Source organism: Netta rufina (assembly GCF_964035555.1).
Source record: "Netta rufina genome assembly, chromosome: 16".
In the NCBI taxonomy this organism is placed as follows: domain Eukaryota; kingdom Metazoa; phylum Chordata; class Aves; order Anseriformes; family Anatidae; genus Netta; species Netta rufina.
This window is the reverse complement of record NC_140140.1, coordinates 7,338,030-7,351,546: the sequence shown is the minus strand read 5'-3', so window position 1 is coordinate 7,351,546 and position 13,517 is coordinate 7,338,030. Positions and strand designations below refer to the sequence as shown.

The following is a 13,517-nucleotide window of genomic DNA, read 5'->3' as shown; positions in this document are numbered from 1 at the left end:
ATCCAGCTCGTGCTTGATTTTTTTTTCATTGTTTTTAAATTCTGACGTAATAAACAATGAAAAAAAAAAAAAAGGAAAAAAAAAAGAAATTTCCTCCAAAAGGAAAGGCATGTAGAAATGTTGCCCTGAATGTGGTCTCTTTTCCTGATCATCTCCAAAACGTCACGCACTGGGTAGGAGTCACATCCCATGAGCTGTGCGCTACACATCTGTGCTAGTAAGACTAGCATTGGCTATATTAACATCTTTGAACTTCAAATAAACAAAAATGCTACTTATGTATAGTGCTGGTACTTCGTCACTGACAAGATCAGGCTTGATTTAATGAGAAACAAAGACTGCATAACTCAATCTTGCTGCAAAATGCATTCACAGCCTTTTTAAAAACTGAACATCTCTGCAATCTCACGTGTCTGAACAAAGTTTGATTAGTGTTCGAGCTCAAAACCTGCATTTGCTCTCACCCTGCTGCAGAAACAAAGGTGGGATTAATCTGCCTGAGAGTCAGCAAGAAGCCAGAAAACCAGCCCCGTGTCAGTCCCCAGCCCAAAAGGTGCACAGATGTTTCTTGTGGATGTCCAGAAAAAAATATCTGGGCTGCGCAGGCTGCAACCTCCCAGCCTGAGCTCCCGCATCATGTGCTGCTTCAATGGGGGAGCGCAGAGCCCTGCAGCACCTCCAGCAGGCCCTCCTGGGAAAAAGGTACAACAGCAGGGGAGGAAACAAAATAAAAAAGTAGCTGCTTCCTGCAGACAAGACTGAATTACTTCTTGCATTTCACCAACCTTTTGCATAGCGATGCTCATTTCTTCATCTTCTCCAGGAGGGCTGGTAAAATAAAAAGATTCCACATTTTCCCTGATACTAAGCACTTTTCTCTCAGTTTTAACAGCAGGCTGTCGATCCAGCAGCTGGGGATGTCACTGTTTGGGGAAGGGTGGACATCAAAGGCAGTGACATCAGAAGAAACTGCAGAACCAGAGAGCTCCGCAAAATAGGGGAAACCGGAGTGCTGAGCACTCCCCTTGGCTCTGCAGCTTGTGAAGAAAGGGGGCAAGGAGACTTTCACAGCCACAGCCAAACTGCTGCTCTCGCGGGGTGAAGAGGCTGGGCCAGCGAAACATCTCATTCCTCTGCAGGGCTGAAAAGGGACAGCTGCACTGCAAGCTTATGTGTGCGCAGGCAGAACCAGAGCCAGCAGCAGGCTCACAACTCTGCTCACACTCGCCACGGCTGCCCCAGCAGGACAGAAGCCCCCAGAACAAGCAGAGGGCCAAGTCCCACCTCTGCTGCAGCTCCTTTATCAGGTGCCAAGGGACCCTGGTGGCTCTGCCACACTTCCAGCTCCAGGAGATGCCGGCAGGTAACTCGTGCAACTGGGAAGAGGAGGGTGTGCACGTGGCGATTTTGAACCAAGTTAAACTCAGAAGAACTGTTGAACCACCACCATGGTGCAGTTTATCTTGCTTACATGGCTGGAGATAGGGAAAGAAATAGTGCAGACCAGAGCCTGGCCCAGATCACATTTAATTGGCCACAGGTTTTCCCCTGAACTAAGTTAGCCTGAAATAAACACTTAAGCTTCTGTGCATAGCTGGAAGAGTAAATACAAGTCATCTATTTGTCCGGGTTTGAAAAAAAGAGAGAAAAAAAATCCGACTGGGCTTTCTTCTAAATAGCACAATAGGCACAGTCCAGCTCAGCTCGGGAGGTAGCTGCAAAGCTGGCAGCGCTATACAGGATCTGCACAACAACAACAAAAAACGCAGGAAATCCCCAGTGTCGCTTCTCCCCACAATTGATTTAAAATGAGCTTATCCCTCACACTTGGTACATGAGGAAGAAGAAACTTCCTGGCTATGAGGAGGGAAAATAGTTATTAATAGCATCACAAGTATCAGAAGTCATGTTGCAGCCCTGGAAGATCTTGGCTGGATCTTGAAAATATCTGTTGCCATTGCAGTAACTGCTATACATGGTAACTGAACGGTGGTGTGAGAACAATTTACTTTTTCATTTGGTGCCCAAAACAAGCTCCTTTTGTTTTCTCACACACACACACACAAAAAAAAAAAAAGGCACTTATTAATCTGTGCTCAGTCCAAAACTTTCAGCAGCGTTAAGGAAAGCAGCAGAAAAGGGGCAAATTCAGCAAACTGCCACAAGAAGTGTCAAAGGTGGCAGTGCTCCCTCTGTCCTCCTCCTACCACGCAGCCCATGGACTGGGGCACATCCAACATCTCTTTGCATCCTGCCCACCTCAGCAGCCCATTTGCCTCCAGTACAAAGGCCACAGGCAGAAAAATTCAGGGTGAAAAAGTACGCGGGGGGGTTTCCTGTACCCAGCAGCTTGGGGCAAGGACTTTTCTGAGATAGCCTGGCACACGCTTAACCTTCACAGGACAGCAAGCTGCAGCTTGCCATGCCTTTGTTGCTGCGTCCTCTGCTCCCCCCTCAGCTCCTCACAACACCCTATTTCCTTCCTCCAGCGCTTCCACAGCACCACGCGTTACCCGGATCTCGCACCTCAGCAGATCCCTTGCCTCATTTGCTGAGAGCCCATCACAGTGCATGGGATCCATGGCACGCTCTCCCCACCCATCACTCCTGTCCCGTTGTAGGTAACGAACAAACACGGAGCAGTGGAGATCCCAGCCGGGCTCCCAGCGACTTCCCTCCATTGTTGAAGCTGACGTCCTACTCCTGATCTCTGCAACCTCTTTTAACCTTTAATTCATCCACATGTTCCATGAGGGACATTTCTTGGAGATTCTGAGGGCAGGATCTCGCTGAAGCCTTTCGGAAAGCCTCACCAGACCGTTCCACTGGATCACCCTCACCATGTGCTCATGAATGCCTTCCAAGTGCTGATGAATTCACGGGGCTGGAATTTTGGTATACAAAGCCAAGCTGCCTCTTCCCCTGCATATCACATCTACGTTCCTACTTGATGTTGTTTCCTGGAACCATTCAAGAATGTAAGAAACGTGCCCTGGGTGAGACCAGCTATCCACCCATCCTGCCTACAACCAGGATAGCAGCAGAGCACATCAACCCCGTCTCACCCCCTCTCCATTTCCTTCTTTATCCCCCCAGAATCCACACTGGTGTTGTGGATGCTAAGGGTGCCTCCCTGGCTGATCTCTCCAGCACCTGGCTCAGACCTGTTGCTCACCCAAATCCTTTTTGAACTTGCTGGTGCCTTTTTCCTCCACAGCTTCCTGGGACAATGAATTCAGAAACCAATCTCTCCTGTAAGTTTCACCAAGCACCTCTGGTTCCAGTGCTGCAAGGCTTGGTAGATAGAAACCCAATGTAAGCATTGCCTTCAAGATTTTGCATACCTTGACCATCTGAGGCCCCTCACCTTCTCCGATTCAAACCCAGGAGCCCTTCTTTTCATAAGGCAGCACTCTGTCCTTCAGTCATTTCAGTCGTCTTCCTCTACAGCCTCTCCAGCATGCAACCCCCAAGATACGGGGGCACCGAGGTGTTACAGAGGGTCAGAAAAATGCCCCTGGTTTGTTATCATCTCCCCTGCGGATGGAGACCAACATTCATCAGCTCTGCTGATGATCGCAGAGAAGTGCCCAGGGCAGCTCTGGGATGCTCTCTGAGCTAAAAGCACCTCTTCCAGGTTCGGCATCACGCAGGCGCAGCACACACCACTTTTCCTCACAGTCACCTCACGTTTGGCTGCACTGAAGTTCATCTGCCACATAATTGTCCACACAGTTCCACAAGGTCCTTCTGCGTTTCCTCACCTTTGGTGAGGTACTCAACCAATCTGAAGGAATTTAGGGCCCTCTGGAAACCTGGGGGATTCACTGCCCCCCTCCACACCCAAGGTCACACTAATGGGATGAAAACCAGCCCCAGTCCCTAGGGCCCTCTGTCGGCTCTCACCCATGCTGAAGAATGACCACGAAGCCCCACCCTTTGCATCCTGTGCTTTAACCAACGCTGGGTCCGTAGTAGGACCTTTCCTCCATATCAGCTTAGACTCTTACAAACCTTTGGTGTGTAACTGTGTCAAAGTTTGTCTGAAAACCCAAATACACTTTATGTATTTGGGTACTGGTCCTGACCGGTCCTGTGACCCAGGCTCCAGCAGGCCCATGAGGCAGGAGCCCTGCTAACCCTATTCCAACAGGCTGCACTCAGCCCTGCCTTCAGTGACTTGTTCCTTATCACCCAGGCACAGTGCTCGGGGGTCCCTGGGATCCCCTGCAGCCCTCCTCTGGCAGTCACCTGGGCAGACATTGAGCCATCTGATGCCCACCTCCCAGACTTCTCCAAGGTCCACTCCTTTCAAGAACTGCCATCAAATCTGCCAGCATCAATATCTGCAATACCAAGGGCACTTAAGCAACAGCACACGCACAAAAACATCCCAACAATTTTATATTTAAGATCCCACAGCACTCGAGTGAATGATAACTATTCCTTATAGTTTCTTATCAGTTCCTCTGTTTGCTTTAGAGCTATTTCTATTGACATTCAAGATGAGACAACTTCTCAGACAGCTCTTTTACAGCGAGTTTCTAGTTTGCAACGCTGCAAAACTACAAAGCTCCTCCACAGGAGTCAAGATCACCAAAAAATGGTTTAGATTTCTGTGATGGATGCAGAAAATCTTCTGTGCCTCCCATGAGCTGCTGCTGTGACCTCTCCAAAAGGTTTCTGATGCATTTGAACAAATGTGAATCACTAAGTTTATTCTTCAAAAGCCATATTTTGGCCTGCCTTATTTTGGTTTTACATGTAATATGCTGGAAAATACACCTTCCTTTTTGTCTTCTAGATTGACCAACATCCTTCTCTCTCCATCAGCCTTCCTTCCCCTGCCAATTTACTTTTATTTTCTGTCTTTCTGTCAAAGGAAAAAAAAAAGTCTTTGACCTTTTCTCAGTGGAAGTATCCATTTCTTCTGCGTTGCCAATGTCATCACCAAATAACTTCCATACCACCTCCGCTCCTATCAGCTTCTCCTTATCAGCGGGACAGCCACACAAGGCAAGCAAATATCAGGGCTCTTAAAAGGCTGAAACAACAGGAAGCCCCTTTTTAGCAGGCTCAGGGGTAAATGCCAGCTCTGAGGTAGGGCAGACACAAGTCTCATTCATTTTACTAATGCTGCCCATCACATCCACAGGCTTGGAGTCACGCTGACCGCTCCTGGACACGGATGTACCGAGTTTTCAACAGCACCTGCACGTCCCCAGTTTCCAGATGCCCAAAGTGAGTCTTAAAGCTGGGCCATGCCATGGAGCAGCCCCAGCCCAGCCCTTCCCTCACTCCTGGCATCGCTGCACACACAGAGCCGCAGCCAAGGCCGAGGCCCGTGGTGTTCCTGCCAGGGCCCTGTGGGAGATAAGGGGCCAGCCCGGCTGCCAGCAGGCAGCAGAGCAGCTTTAGGCAGCAACAGGTTTGAATTTAAAAGCCACCCATCAATTTTTGCACCGATCAATGTATTTATTCTTTGCCTAAGAATGAATATGTGGGGGTCTGCATTTCCCAGCTGCTCGTTGCTCCTCTTGGCACCTCCTGTCACAGTTGAGCAGGTGCAGAGCTGAGGGGGGGAAGCCCAGCACTGGCTGCCCCAGCGAAGGCCTCAGCACACCTGCCACAATGCTCACGAACCCACGCGCTGCCCGTCCCACAGACACAAAGAAATGTCTCCTACTGCAAATAGCAGAGGTCTGAGTTAAATGCATGCCCTCCCCTGCCCCCTCCAAGGGGCTGGCTGCCATTTCTGGGGCCCAGGTTCTGCCCTGAGCAGGCACCAGCAGCACTGGAGCAAGGGAAGGACGCAGCGCCACTAGCTGTGGGGGTATTTTATTTCAGCCCCCAGAGTACAAGATGTATGTGGTATGAGGAGATGTGCTCAGATAGGAAACTGTGCTTTCCCCCAGAGCACCTCCAGAGCAGGAGGAAACCCAGAACCACAACAGCTCAGCACACTGCCAAAGTCTTCCAGGGCAGGCAGGGACGAGTGTTTCCAATGCTGAATATGACCCACTTTCACGCTCTGAGTTGAACCCCAGGCTCTTGCACTGTGATACCTGACAGTCACTGAGCTCTCAACCGTTTTTGGTCTTCACATTATGTTTCAGAGAAGGAAAAAGTCTCCCACTGGCCCTGCAGCAAGCTCACCCTGCACCAGCCACACAGGGTTACCAAAAGCTCCTGCCATTGCAAATTCTTCTCCTCCCCCTACAAACAGCTCACACAGCTGAGAAGAAGCTTTTCCTTATCCAAACAGAGACAAAAGCTAGTGATGTCATCCCTCCAAGACCAAATAAAGTTCAAGCACACAAGCGCAGCAGGGAGAACATCACCAGTTCACAAGCTCAGCCATTGCAGGCAGTGCTGACAGACTGCACTGCACCCCGAGAGGCTGCTCATGGTGGGCCCATGTAGGAGATATGGGAGCCAGAGAGACCAAAGCCACATTTCTCCCCCTTTGCTGCACTCCTCCGGCCCTGCTCCCTTCAGCAACGACAGCAACCCCAAGAAGAGACCCTGCCAAAGGTAGCTTTGCCCCACAGCGGTGCTATTCCAGCAGTTTGGCCATCCGAGGCCAAGGTTCCCACAAGGTACCCGAAGTCACCTTGGTCTCACAACGTTGGCCTGATTGACCTCAGGAGAGGGACCGGGATGATCACGTCACGACATGCAGAGAAGAGCTCTCAGCTCCGGCTTCAACAGCAACTTCAACCCCATCACCCCTCACTGCTCCCCCATGTGTCCCCAGCACAAGGACACCAGTGCTCCCCAAACATCACAGCAAGATGCTCTATTGTGTTAGGGCAGTACAAAACGCCAAGAGAACACGCCACCACATCACGACATACTCAGCACCTACCCTTAGGCATGCCTTGAGCACTCTTCATGCTGGACACGCACCCAGCTAACCCAGCTAACTCCAGGCTCGGCACCCTTGCATCCCTTTGCTTCTCTTACTGTTGATTCATCACCAAGAATTCACAGAACACTTGGAGCTTCTCTGGTCACCATAGCTTACAGCAATGGAGAGCCTATTAAAAAATAAATCCCAAATCTAGTTATTGGAGCTAGGGAGCAAAGAATGAGATCTATTATAGCTAGGGAGCAAACGTGGCTGATGCACAGATGGATTATTGTAGCTATCAAAGGACAACCCAATAACCATGGTATCTACCAGGAGAAAGCAGCTGTTGGACCTGAAGAGGACCAAATACGTCATTTACAGCTTTATGACAAACCAAACATATGGAAACTAAAAGCTGGAAGGTGAATTGCTGTTTAAACACATGTCTTTGGCTTCATTTTGTTACTGAATGTATTTCACAACAACCCATCCTTCTCTTAAAGGGAGCCCTGGCTGCTGCTATCCATGAAAAGCCACATGCAACACCTGGTAATGCCTGATTCAAAAAAACGTGGATTTGTTGAGCTTGTCCCCAATGCAAACAGCATTGGGCTTCTCCTCGTATTGCTGGTGATGGAGAGTAAGTCATTTTTCAGTGGGGTGGGAAAACAAACAAACACACACATGGAAACAAAACCAAACAGGAAAAAAAAGACCTACAGAAAAAGAAGTTACCCTTGCTACAGTGCAATTGGCCCCAGACCAACACCTCATAATCTCCAAGACAACACAAAATCCCACTACACTGAATCTTTTCTGCTCCTGAAGTGGGTTTCCAGCCAGAAAGCAGCAACCTTGTTTGCCCAGGTAGGAAACAGCCTCATCTGCCAAAACAAAGTACCTTATGGCAGCGTCCCACATCTGCCAAGTTACACAAAAGGAGTCCAGCGCAGGTTTGAGTTCCCCCCAGCTCCGCCCTTGGTTTGTTTGATCTTGGTAGATCATAAACCCTGTGGCTAAGCAAAAGGTTGGTGTAGAGGGGCCCAGGACCGCTCGGCTCCCAGCTGGAACAGCACGTACGGGGAGCACGGGTGCTTGCTGTGGTCATTGATTCATCTCACGTCAGGGCACTTTCCTTCAAGGAAGGCAAAGTACAGCAAGAGCTTGGCTCAGGGATCCTCTGTGTAGAATCAGCCTTCTATTTGCTTCCAGTGCCTGACAAAGATGCCAGTGAGTTTGTGCCTCCACAGCACAAAGTCCACAGTAAGATTTCATACAAGGCTTAATTCCATACATTTAATTCAAGACCTTAAGTCCAACGAGAAGAAAACACCTGAAAAAAGAATCTTACAATTCTCAATGCTTCATTTATTCCAGCATTTCTCCCCTGCCAACCCTCAAGATTTTTCAGGCATTTTCCAAAGCTGAGCACGTCAAGGTCTGTGATCATCTAATGCCAGTCCCTTCTCCCGACCAGACGCAAGACAAGCCCAACTCTTCACGTGGCCACGCCAGCCAGACCAGCACCCTGTGCAGGACTGCCCCATCCTGACCAGCTCCGTGCCTCGTCACCAACAAGGGAGCTGGATCTTCAGCATCGTCATTAGAAGCTTCCCAAACCTCTTTTGGTTCTGTGCATTGCATAAGCAAAAAAAATGCCAGCTGACAAGACACAATGAAAAAGGCTTGGGAGAGTACCTGGGAGACTGTTACCAGCTACACTGGAATCTGCTGGTCAATATTCAGCTGGAAAAATAAAACTCTCTTATTCCTTATATCAGTAACCTCAAGCACTTCAAACAGTAATTAGGATGAGAGAATATATCCCAAATAATGGTATTTTTTTCAATTTTCCCATGAGGGAAAGACCAACTGCAAGAAAAACACCAAGGAAAAAAATTTATCTTGACCTACAATGTCTAGCTCCAGATGTATGAGCCAGATGGACCTCATGCCTGCTGTTTAAGTGAACTTTTGGAGAGGTGGGAATGTATTAACTGTTTTAAGAAGTTGCACAAAGCAGAAGACTGCTCTTCCCAGGAAATGTGTGCAAAATATATACATATATCAGAAAGCTTGCTTCAGCAGACATTCATGCCTGAGCTACTAAAAACTACAGGTATGCATGATCATTAAATTGCATGATCATTAAAGCCATTTCCTACAAGTGAACTGCCTTTCTGCTCACCTGGACAAAGAGAGGAATTAACATCCAATATGTAAATCATGACGGCAAAGCTCAGAAACCCTCTAGGTATCCAGCTAAAGCCAAATCCCAATGTCTGCTCTGGAATTTATTTTTATTACAAACAAGAGGTACTTCGCTAACTATGCAAACTGCCTGGAGGGCTTTTTAAAGAAACACGCACATATGCATGTCACAGCAAGTCACAAATAATTGCACTCTACCTGGAAAGGATTGATGGAACCTAAATGGAACATTTCAAATTCTGACGTATTTATTTGATGAAAGCTTGCTAGCATCTCGTCCTAATTGCATCATCCACCCAAGAAGCCATTTGGGTAGTACAACAGGAACGGAGGCATTAGGAAAGGAGACCACAGAGAAGGAGGAAACGCTGCTTCTTTCCTTTGAACTTCTGATTAGTTTCCATCAGAAGAATCTGGTGTGTCTGAAGATGCTTCCCAAAGACCAGGCTTCATCTGCGTAGTCACACATGAGCTACAGGCACAGATCCACTTCTGGAGCTAGCTCCAAGGCTGCTGCTAAGAACCGCTTTAAAAGTATACAGCAGTCTCAGTGGATAAGACAACCACCTTGTCCTGCACAGCTTATCCCCCCTTCCACCTCCTCAGGCTGCCAGCAGAACTAAAAGAACTAAAAAGAACTAAAAACACACTCCTGGTTCCACTTGGAGCCAGCCAGCCTTTCACCCCCTAAACCATCTCATCCCAGGTAAATCGCGTCAGCACTCTCACCAACCGCTCCTGCAGTGCATTCAATGGGGCAGAGGTCAGACTGCTGATAACCTCCCACACCTGCACTTATCTCCACGGGTGCCTGACCTCTGAGAAGCAAACAGAGACCTTTAAAAGCTGGCTCATTTCATGCTAAATGAGACACCATAATGCTCAGCCAGGAATAGGCTCATCCAGCCGATGAGAGTGGGATAAGCATCAGGGAGTCAAAGCTTCTCCTGCAGTCACAGCTCGCTACAGAGAAGACATTTATTTACCAACGCCTTATGTAAGGCAGTTAAAACCAGGATAAAGCAGAACAGGGAGCACGCACCCAGTCAGAGGATGTGCACAGGGACCTGTGCTGAGCACCAGCAGGAGGTTCAGATGCACCAGCAAAACCAGAAGAGCCCATTACCGCAAAGCCACAACTGAGCGCAGACACAGGGAGTCAGCCAGCAGCTTCGGGGCAGGCTGATGAACCGCGGACGCTTTCACTCACTCATAAATTAAAGCTCCGGGGGAGGGGGGGGAAAACGGGTCACACAGAAACTAGTCTAGTAGTCAAAGACTTATTAAAACCCGAGTCTGAATTAATTATCTGCAACAAACTCATTACTCAGGATATGAAGATTCAACAACAAACTTAAGTCTTATTTTCAGTGCCATTGTAATCAGAACATAAAGCACAGGAATCCTTTTTATTTTGCATTACTCAGATTAAAAGGGCAGCCAGACCAGCAGGCTTCCCACTAAACCAGTGCACCCAGTACCGCCCAAACATAACCCCTCTCCCCACCTCACAGGCTTCAGTAATCCCCAGCACCCCTGGCACAGGCTGCAGCATCTCCCCCCACTCGCTTCCCAAGGTTGTTTAATTCAAACAGCCAAAAACATGCTAATAAAATGACAACTCCAAACTGAAAAGTTTGCTTATCCATAAATAAAACAGCACCCAAGCAGCATTCTTACTAACACGTTTACCTATCAAATACATATATGATGAATCCTTTTGTGACTTCAAAGGAATGGTTCATGAACATGAATATTTATTAAACTGCTCTGCTGGGGGGAAAAAGAAAAAAAAAAAAAGCCTCGTGGGTCAAAGAGACAGAATCCTAGAGCAGTTTATGCTTCCTTATCTTTAATTACAGAAGCAATTCCATTAGAGCTGATTCAAATCTTACAGTCCTTCCCACAGTCCCTCAATGGTGCTATTAGCTCCTTCTCCATGGCTCTATAGGGGGAAAAAAACTGCTTCCCAGTGAACAAAACTTTACCAGTTTGCCATAGCCCTATAAAGGTGAACCCAGAGGAACATCGGGACAGATTAAAAGATGCCTTAAAGCTCAGACACAAGTACACTGAAATTTGCAAGATTTTCTTACCCACTCAGCTGTTCACCACAGGAATCTCAGTCTCTCCTTTTCACCTTTGCACCAGAGCACAGAGTTACATTTTTCTGGTGATCAGGTAAATGAGATGAATGGGATGCATTCACTTCCCATTTCCCTGAAGTAGGGCAGCATTAAGCGAACCTGATTCTGCACTGTGGCTGGCACATTAAATGTGCAAGTCTTATGCAAGGTTTTCAGCTGCAGATCCAGTGACTGTCGGGCTGAAAGCAGCCTTTTACATCACAAGGAGGGCCATAAATTTCTCTTGGTTAAAAAATGCACCAGGCCAGCACACTTGGATTTCCCTCCAGCTTATGTGCTTCCAGCTAAGGCCAGGACATCTGTTTCAGCTAAGCAAACCTGCTGTGAATACTGAAGGCATGTGAACTATCCAACCAAAAACCTGGCTTCAAAATCTGCATTCCTATAATCCGCTGCGATCTCAGCATCGCTCAACGTAGCCTTGATCCAACCGATAGGAAAGAGCTACCTCATCAAACTGGTAAAAAAACAAACTCGAAAAGCACCAAAAGGACAACGAGAAAAGGCTGCTCAGGAAAGGAAAATGCAGCACGAGAAACCCGGTACTCTTCTGTGCCAGCTGGTGCAAGGATGCTCCCAAATCTGCGCAGCTTTGTCAGGTTTATGCCCCAAAGCGAGCAGCCTGCAACCTTGCTGCCCTTCGCTGTCACCAGCGCGCAGACACAGCAGCAGTGAGGAGTTGCCGCTGCTGCTGGCGAGCACAGGGCTTGGCGCCGCGCTTATCGTTTTGCTCTGGATAAATTCTGCCGTCCTGCTTCCCCTCTCTCCCAGGGACGCGCACTTCCTTCCCCAGATGCTCCTTCTTGCGGACTAACTCCAGCCGCATTCCACTTGAGGGGGCAGGAAAGAGGCAGAAAAAGCTTCCAAACTCCAGAGAAACACAAATCCTCCCAAACACCTCGCACCGTCACCAGGCCACCGGGCAGGAGGCCAGCACAGCTCTCCCTTCTCTCCCCCAGACAAAGGGAACGCGAGGAGCCAGCCGAACGCCGGTGCCCCGGGGGAGAGCCGAGCTCCCAGGGAGGTGAAATCGCTCCGAGCTTTTCAGCTAGGAAGACGAAAAATTTCGGCAGATCGGTGCAAAAAGCAACCGGCACCAGCTGCTGGGGAAGGCAGCGCGTCTGCCCAGCCCCACACCGTCCTTCCCAAAGGAGCCGGACTTCAGGCGGGGGCTGGCACCGAGCGGGGCCGCCGGCTCGGCAGCGCCCGGCCTCCAGGTGCTGCCCCCACCGGGAGCTCCCCGCCGAGCCAAGCCGCGGTCGGTCCTCAAGAGCCACGGAACGCGCCCGGAGCCGGCGGCCGGGCCCGAGCCGTGATTCCGGGGCCCGCCCGTCTCCGGCGGGATCCCGGTGCCCGGCTCCTCCCGGCCTCGCCCGCTGCTGCTCCCGGCTCCCGGCTCCCGGCCGGGGTCCCTCGCGGCCCCGTCCCTCAACAGGTGGAGCCGCCGCCGCCGCACTCACCTCTCCGCCATGGCCCCCGCGGCCGCGCCAGCACCGCCCGGCTCTGCCCGCACGGGGCAGGGCGTGAAACCCGAGCCCGCGCCCCGCCCCGCCCGGACCCCCGGCCGCTCCCCGGGTCCCTCTGCTGGGGGCTGCGGGACCCAACCGGGCCGGGCCGGGCCGGGCGGGGCGGTGCGGAGCCCGCGGGCCGAGGGGAGCCCCTGGCGGCGGCTGAGGGCGCACCGCGGCCCGGCCCGGCTCGGCTCGGCGAGGGTTTGGGGAGCCGGCTGGTGCCAATGAGCTACGGGACCCGCCGCCCCCGGTTGTGCTTCAAAACGAAGCTCCGCAGTTAACCCGAGTCGCCTTTTCCACCAGGGGACAAGAATCTCCTGCGGGAAACGGATGAAGTGTGCAGGGCTGAGGCACGCGTAGCCCCCAGAGGGAAATTCTGCTCCCCTGAGCACCGGCCAGCACAGGCGGCGTGAGGATGGGGAGGTCGGGAGCGCAGCCGTGCTGCATGCAGGCCTCGGTGGCCTTTGTGGTGGCAGGATGCATGTGAGGATTTAACTCCTGCATTTTTCCAAGTGTTTCTTTAAATGAACACATTGGTGGGAACAACAAAAGGTGTCTGAAATCAGGATAAAGCAGCTCAAATGCTTACATCTGTTAAGATGAGGACTTTCTGTGTCTATCAGTGTCCTGAGCACAGTGCAGTCTGGATGAGGCTGTGCAGAAACACCAGGCATGTCCCCGCACCGGGAAGAGGCAGAGCCCAAAAAATACCCCCAAAAGCCTTCAACGTGAGTACTCTGAAGAAATGAGCCGTGCACTGAAGGACAGCCCTGCTCAGTCAGCTCAGCCTTCTGT

The 13,517-nt window shown here is 50.3% G+C and overlaps 1 protein-coding gene across 1 annotated transcript in view; it reads right to left on the bottom strand.

The window, feature by feature from the left end:
* Positions 1–12,746, bottom strand: part of LOC311215631 (rho GTPase-activating protein 39-like) — a 50,042-nt gene extending 37,296 nt beyond the window's left edge. The window contains exon 1 of the mRNA XM_084296904.1: positions 12,672–12,746. Within this exon, the coding sequence (XP_084153030.1) occupies positions 12,672–12,682 (11 nt within the window). The 5' untranslated portion in view covers positions 12,683–12,746. The remainder of the gene's footprint in view (positions 1–12,671) is intronic.
* Positions 12,747–13,517: the final 771 nt, after the last annotated feature.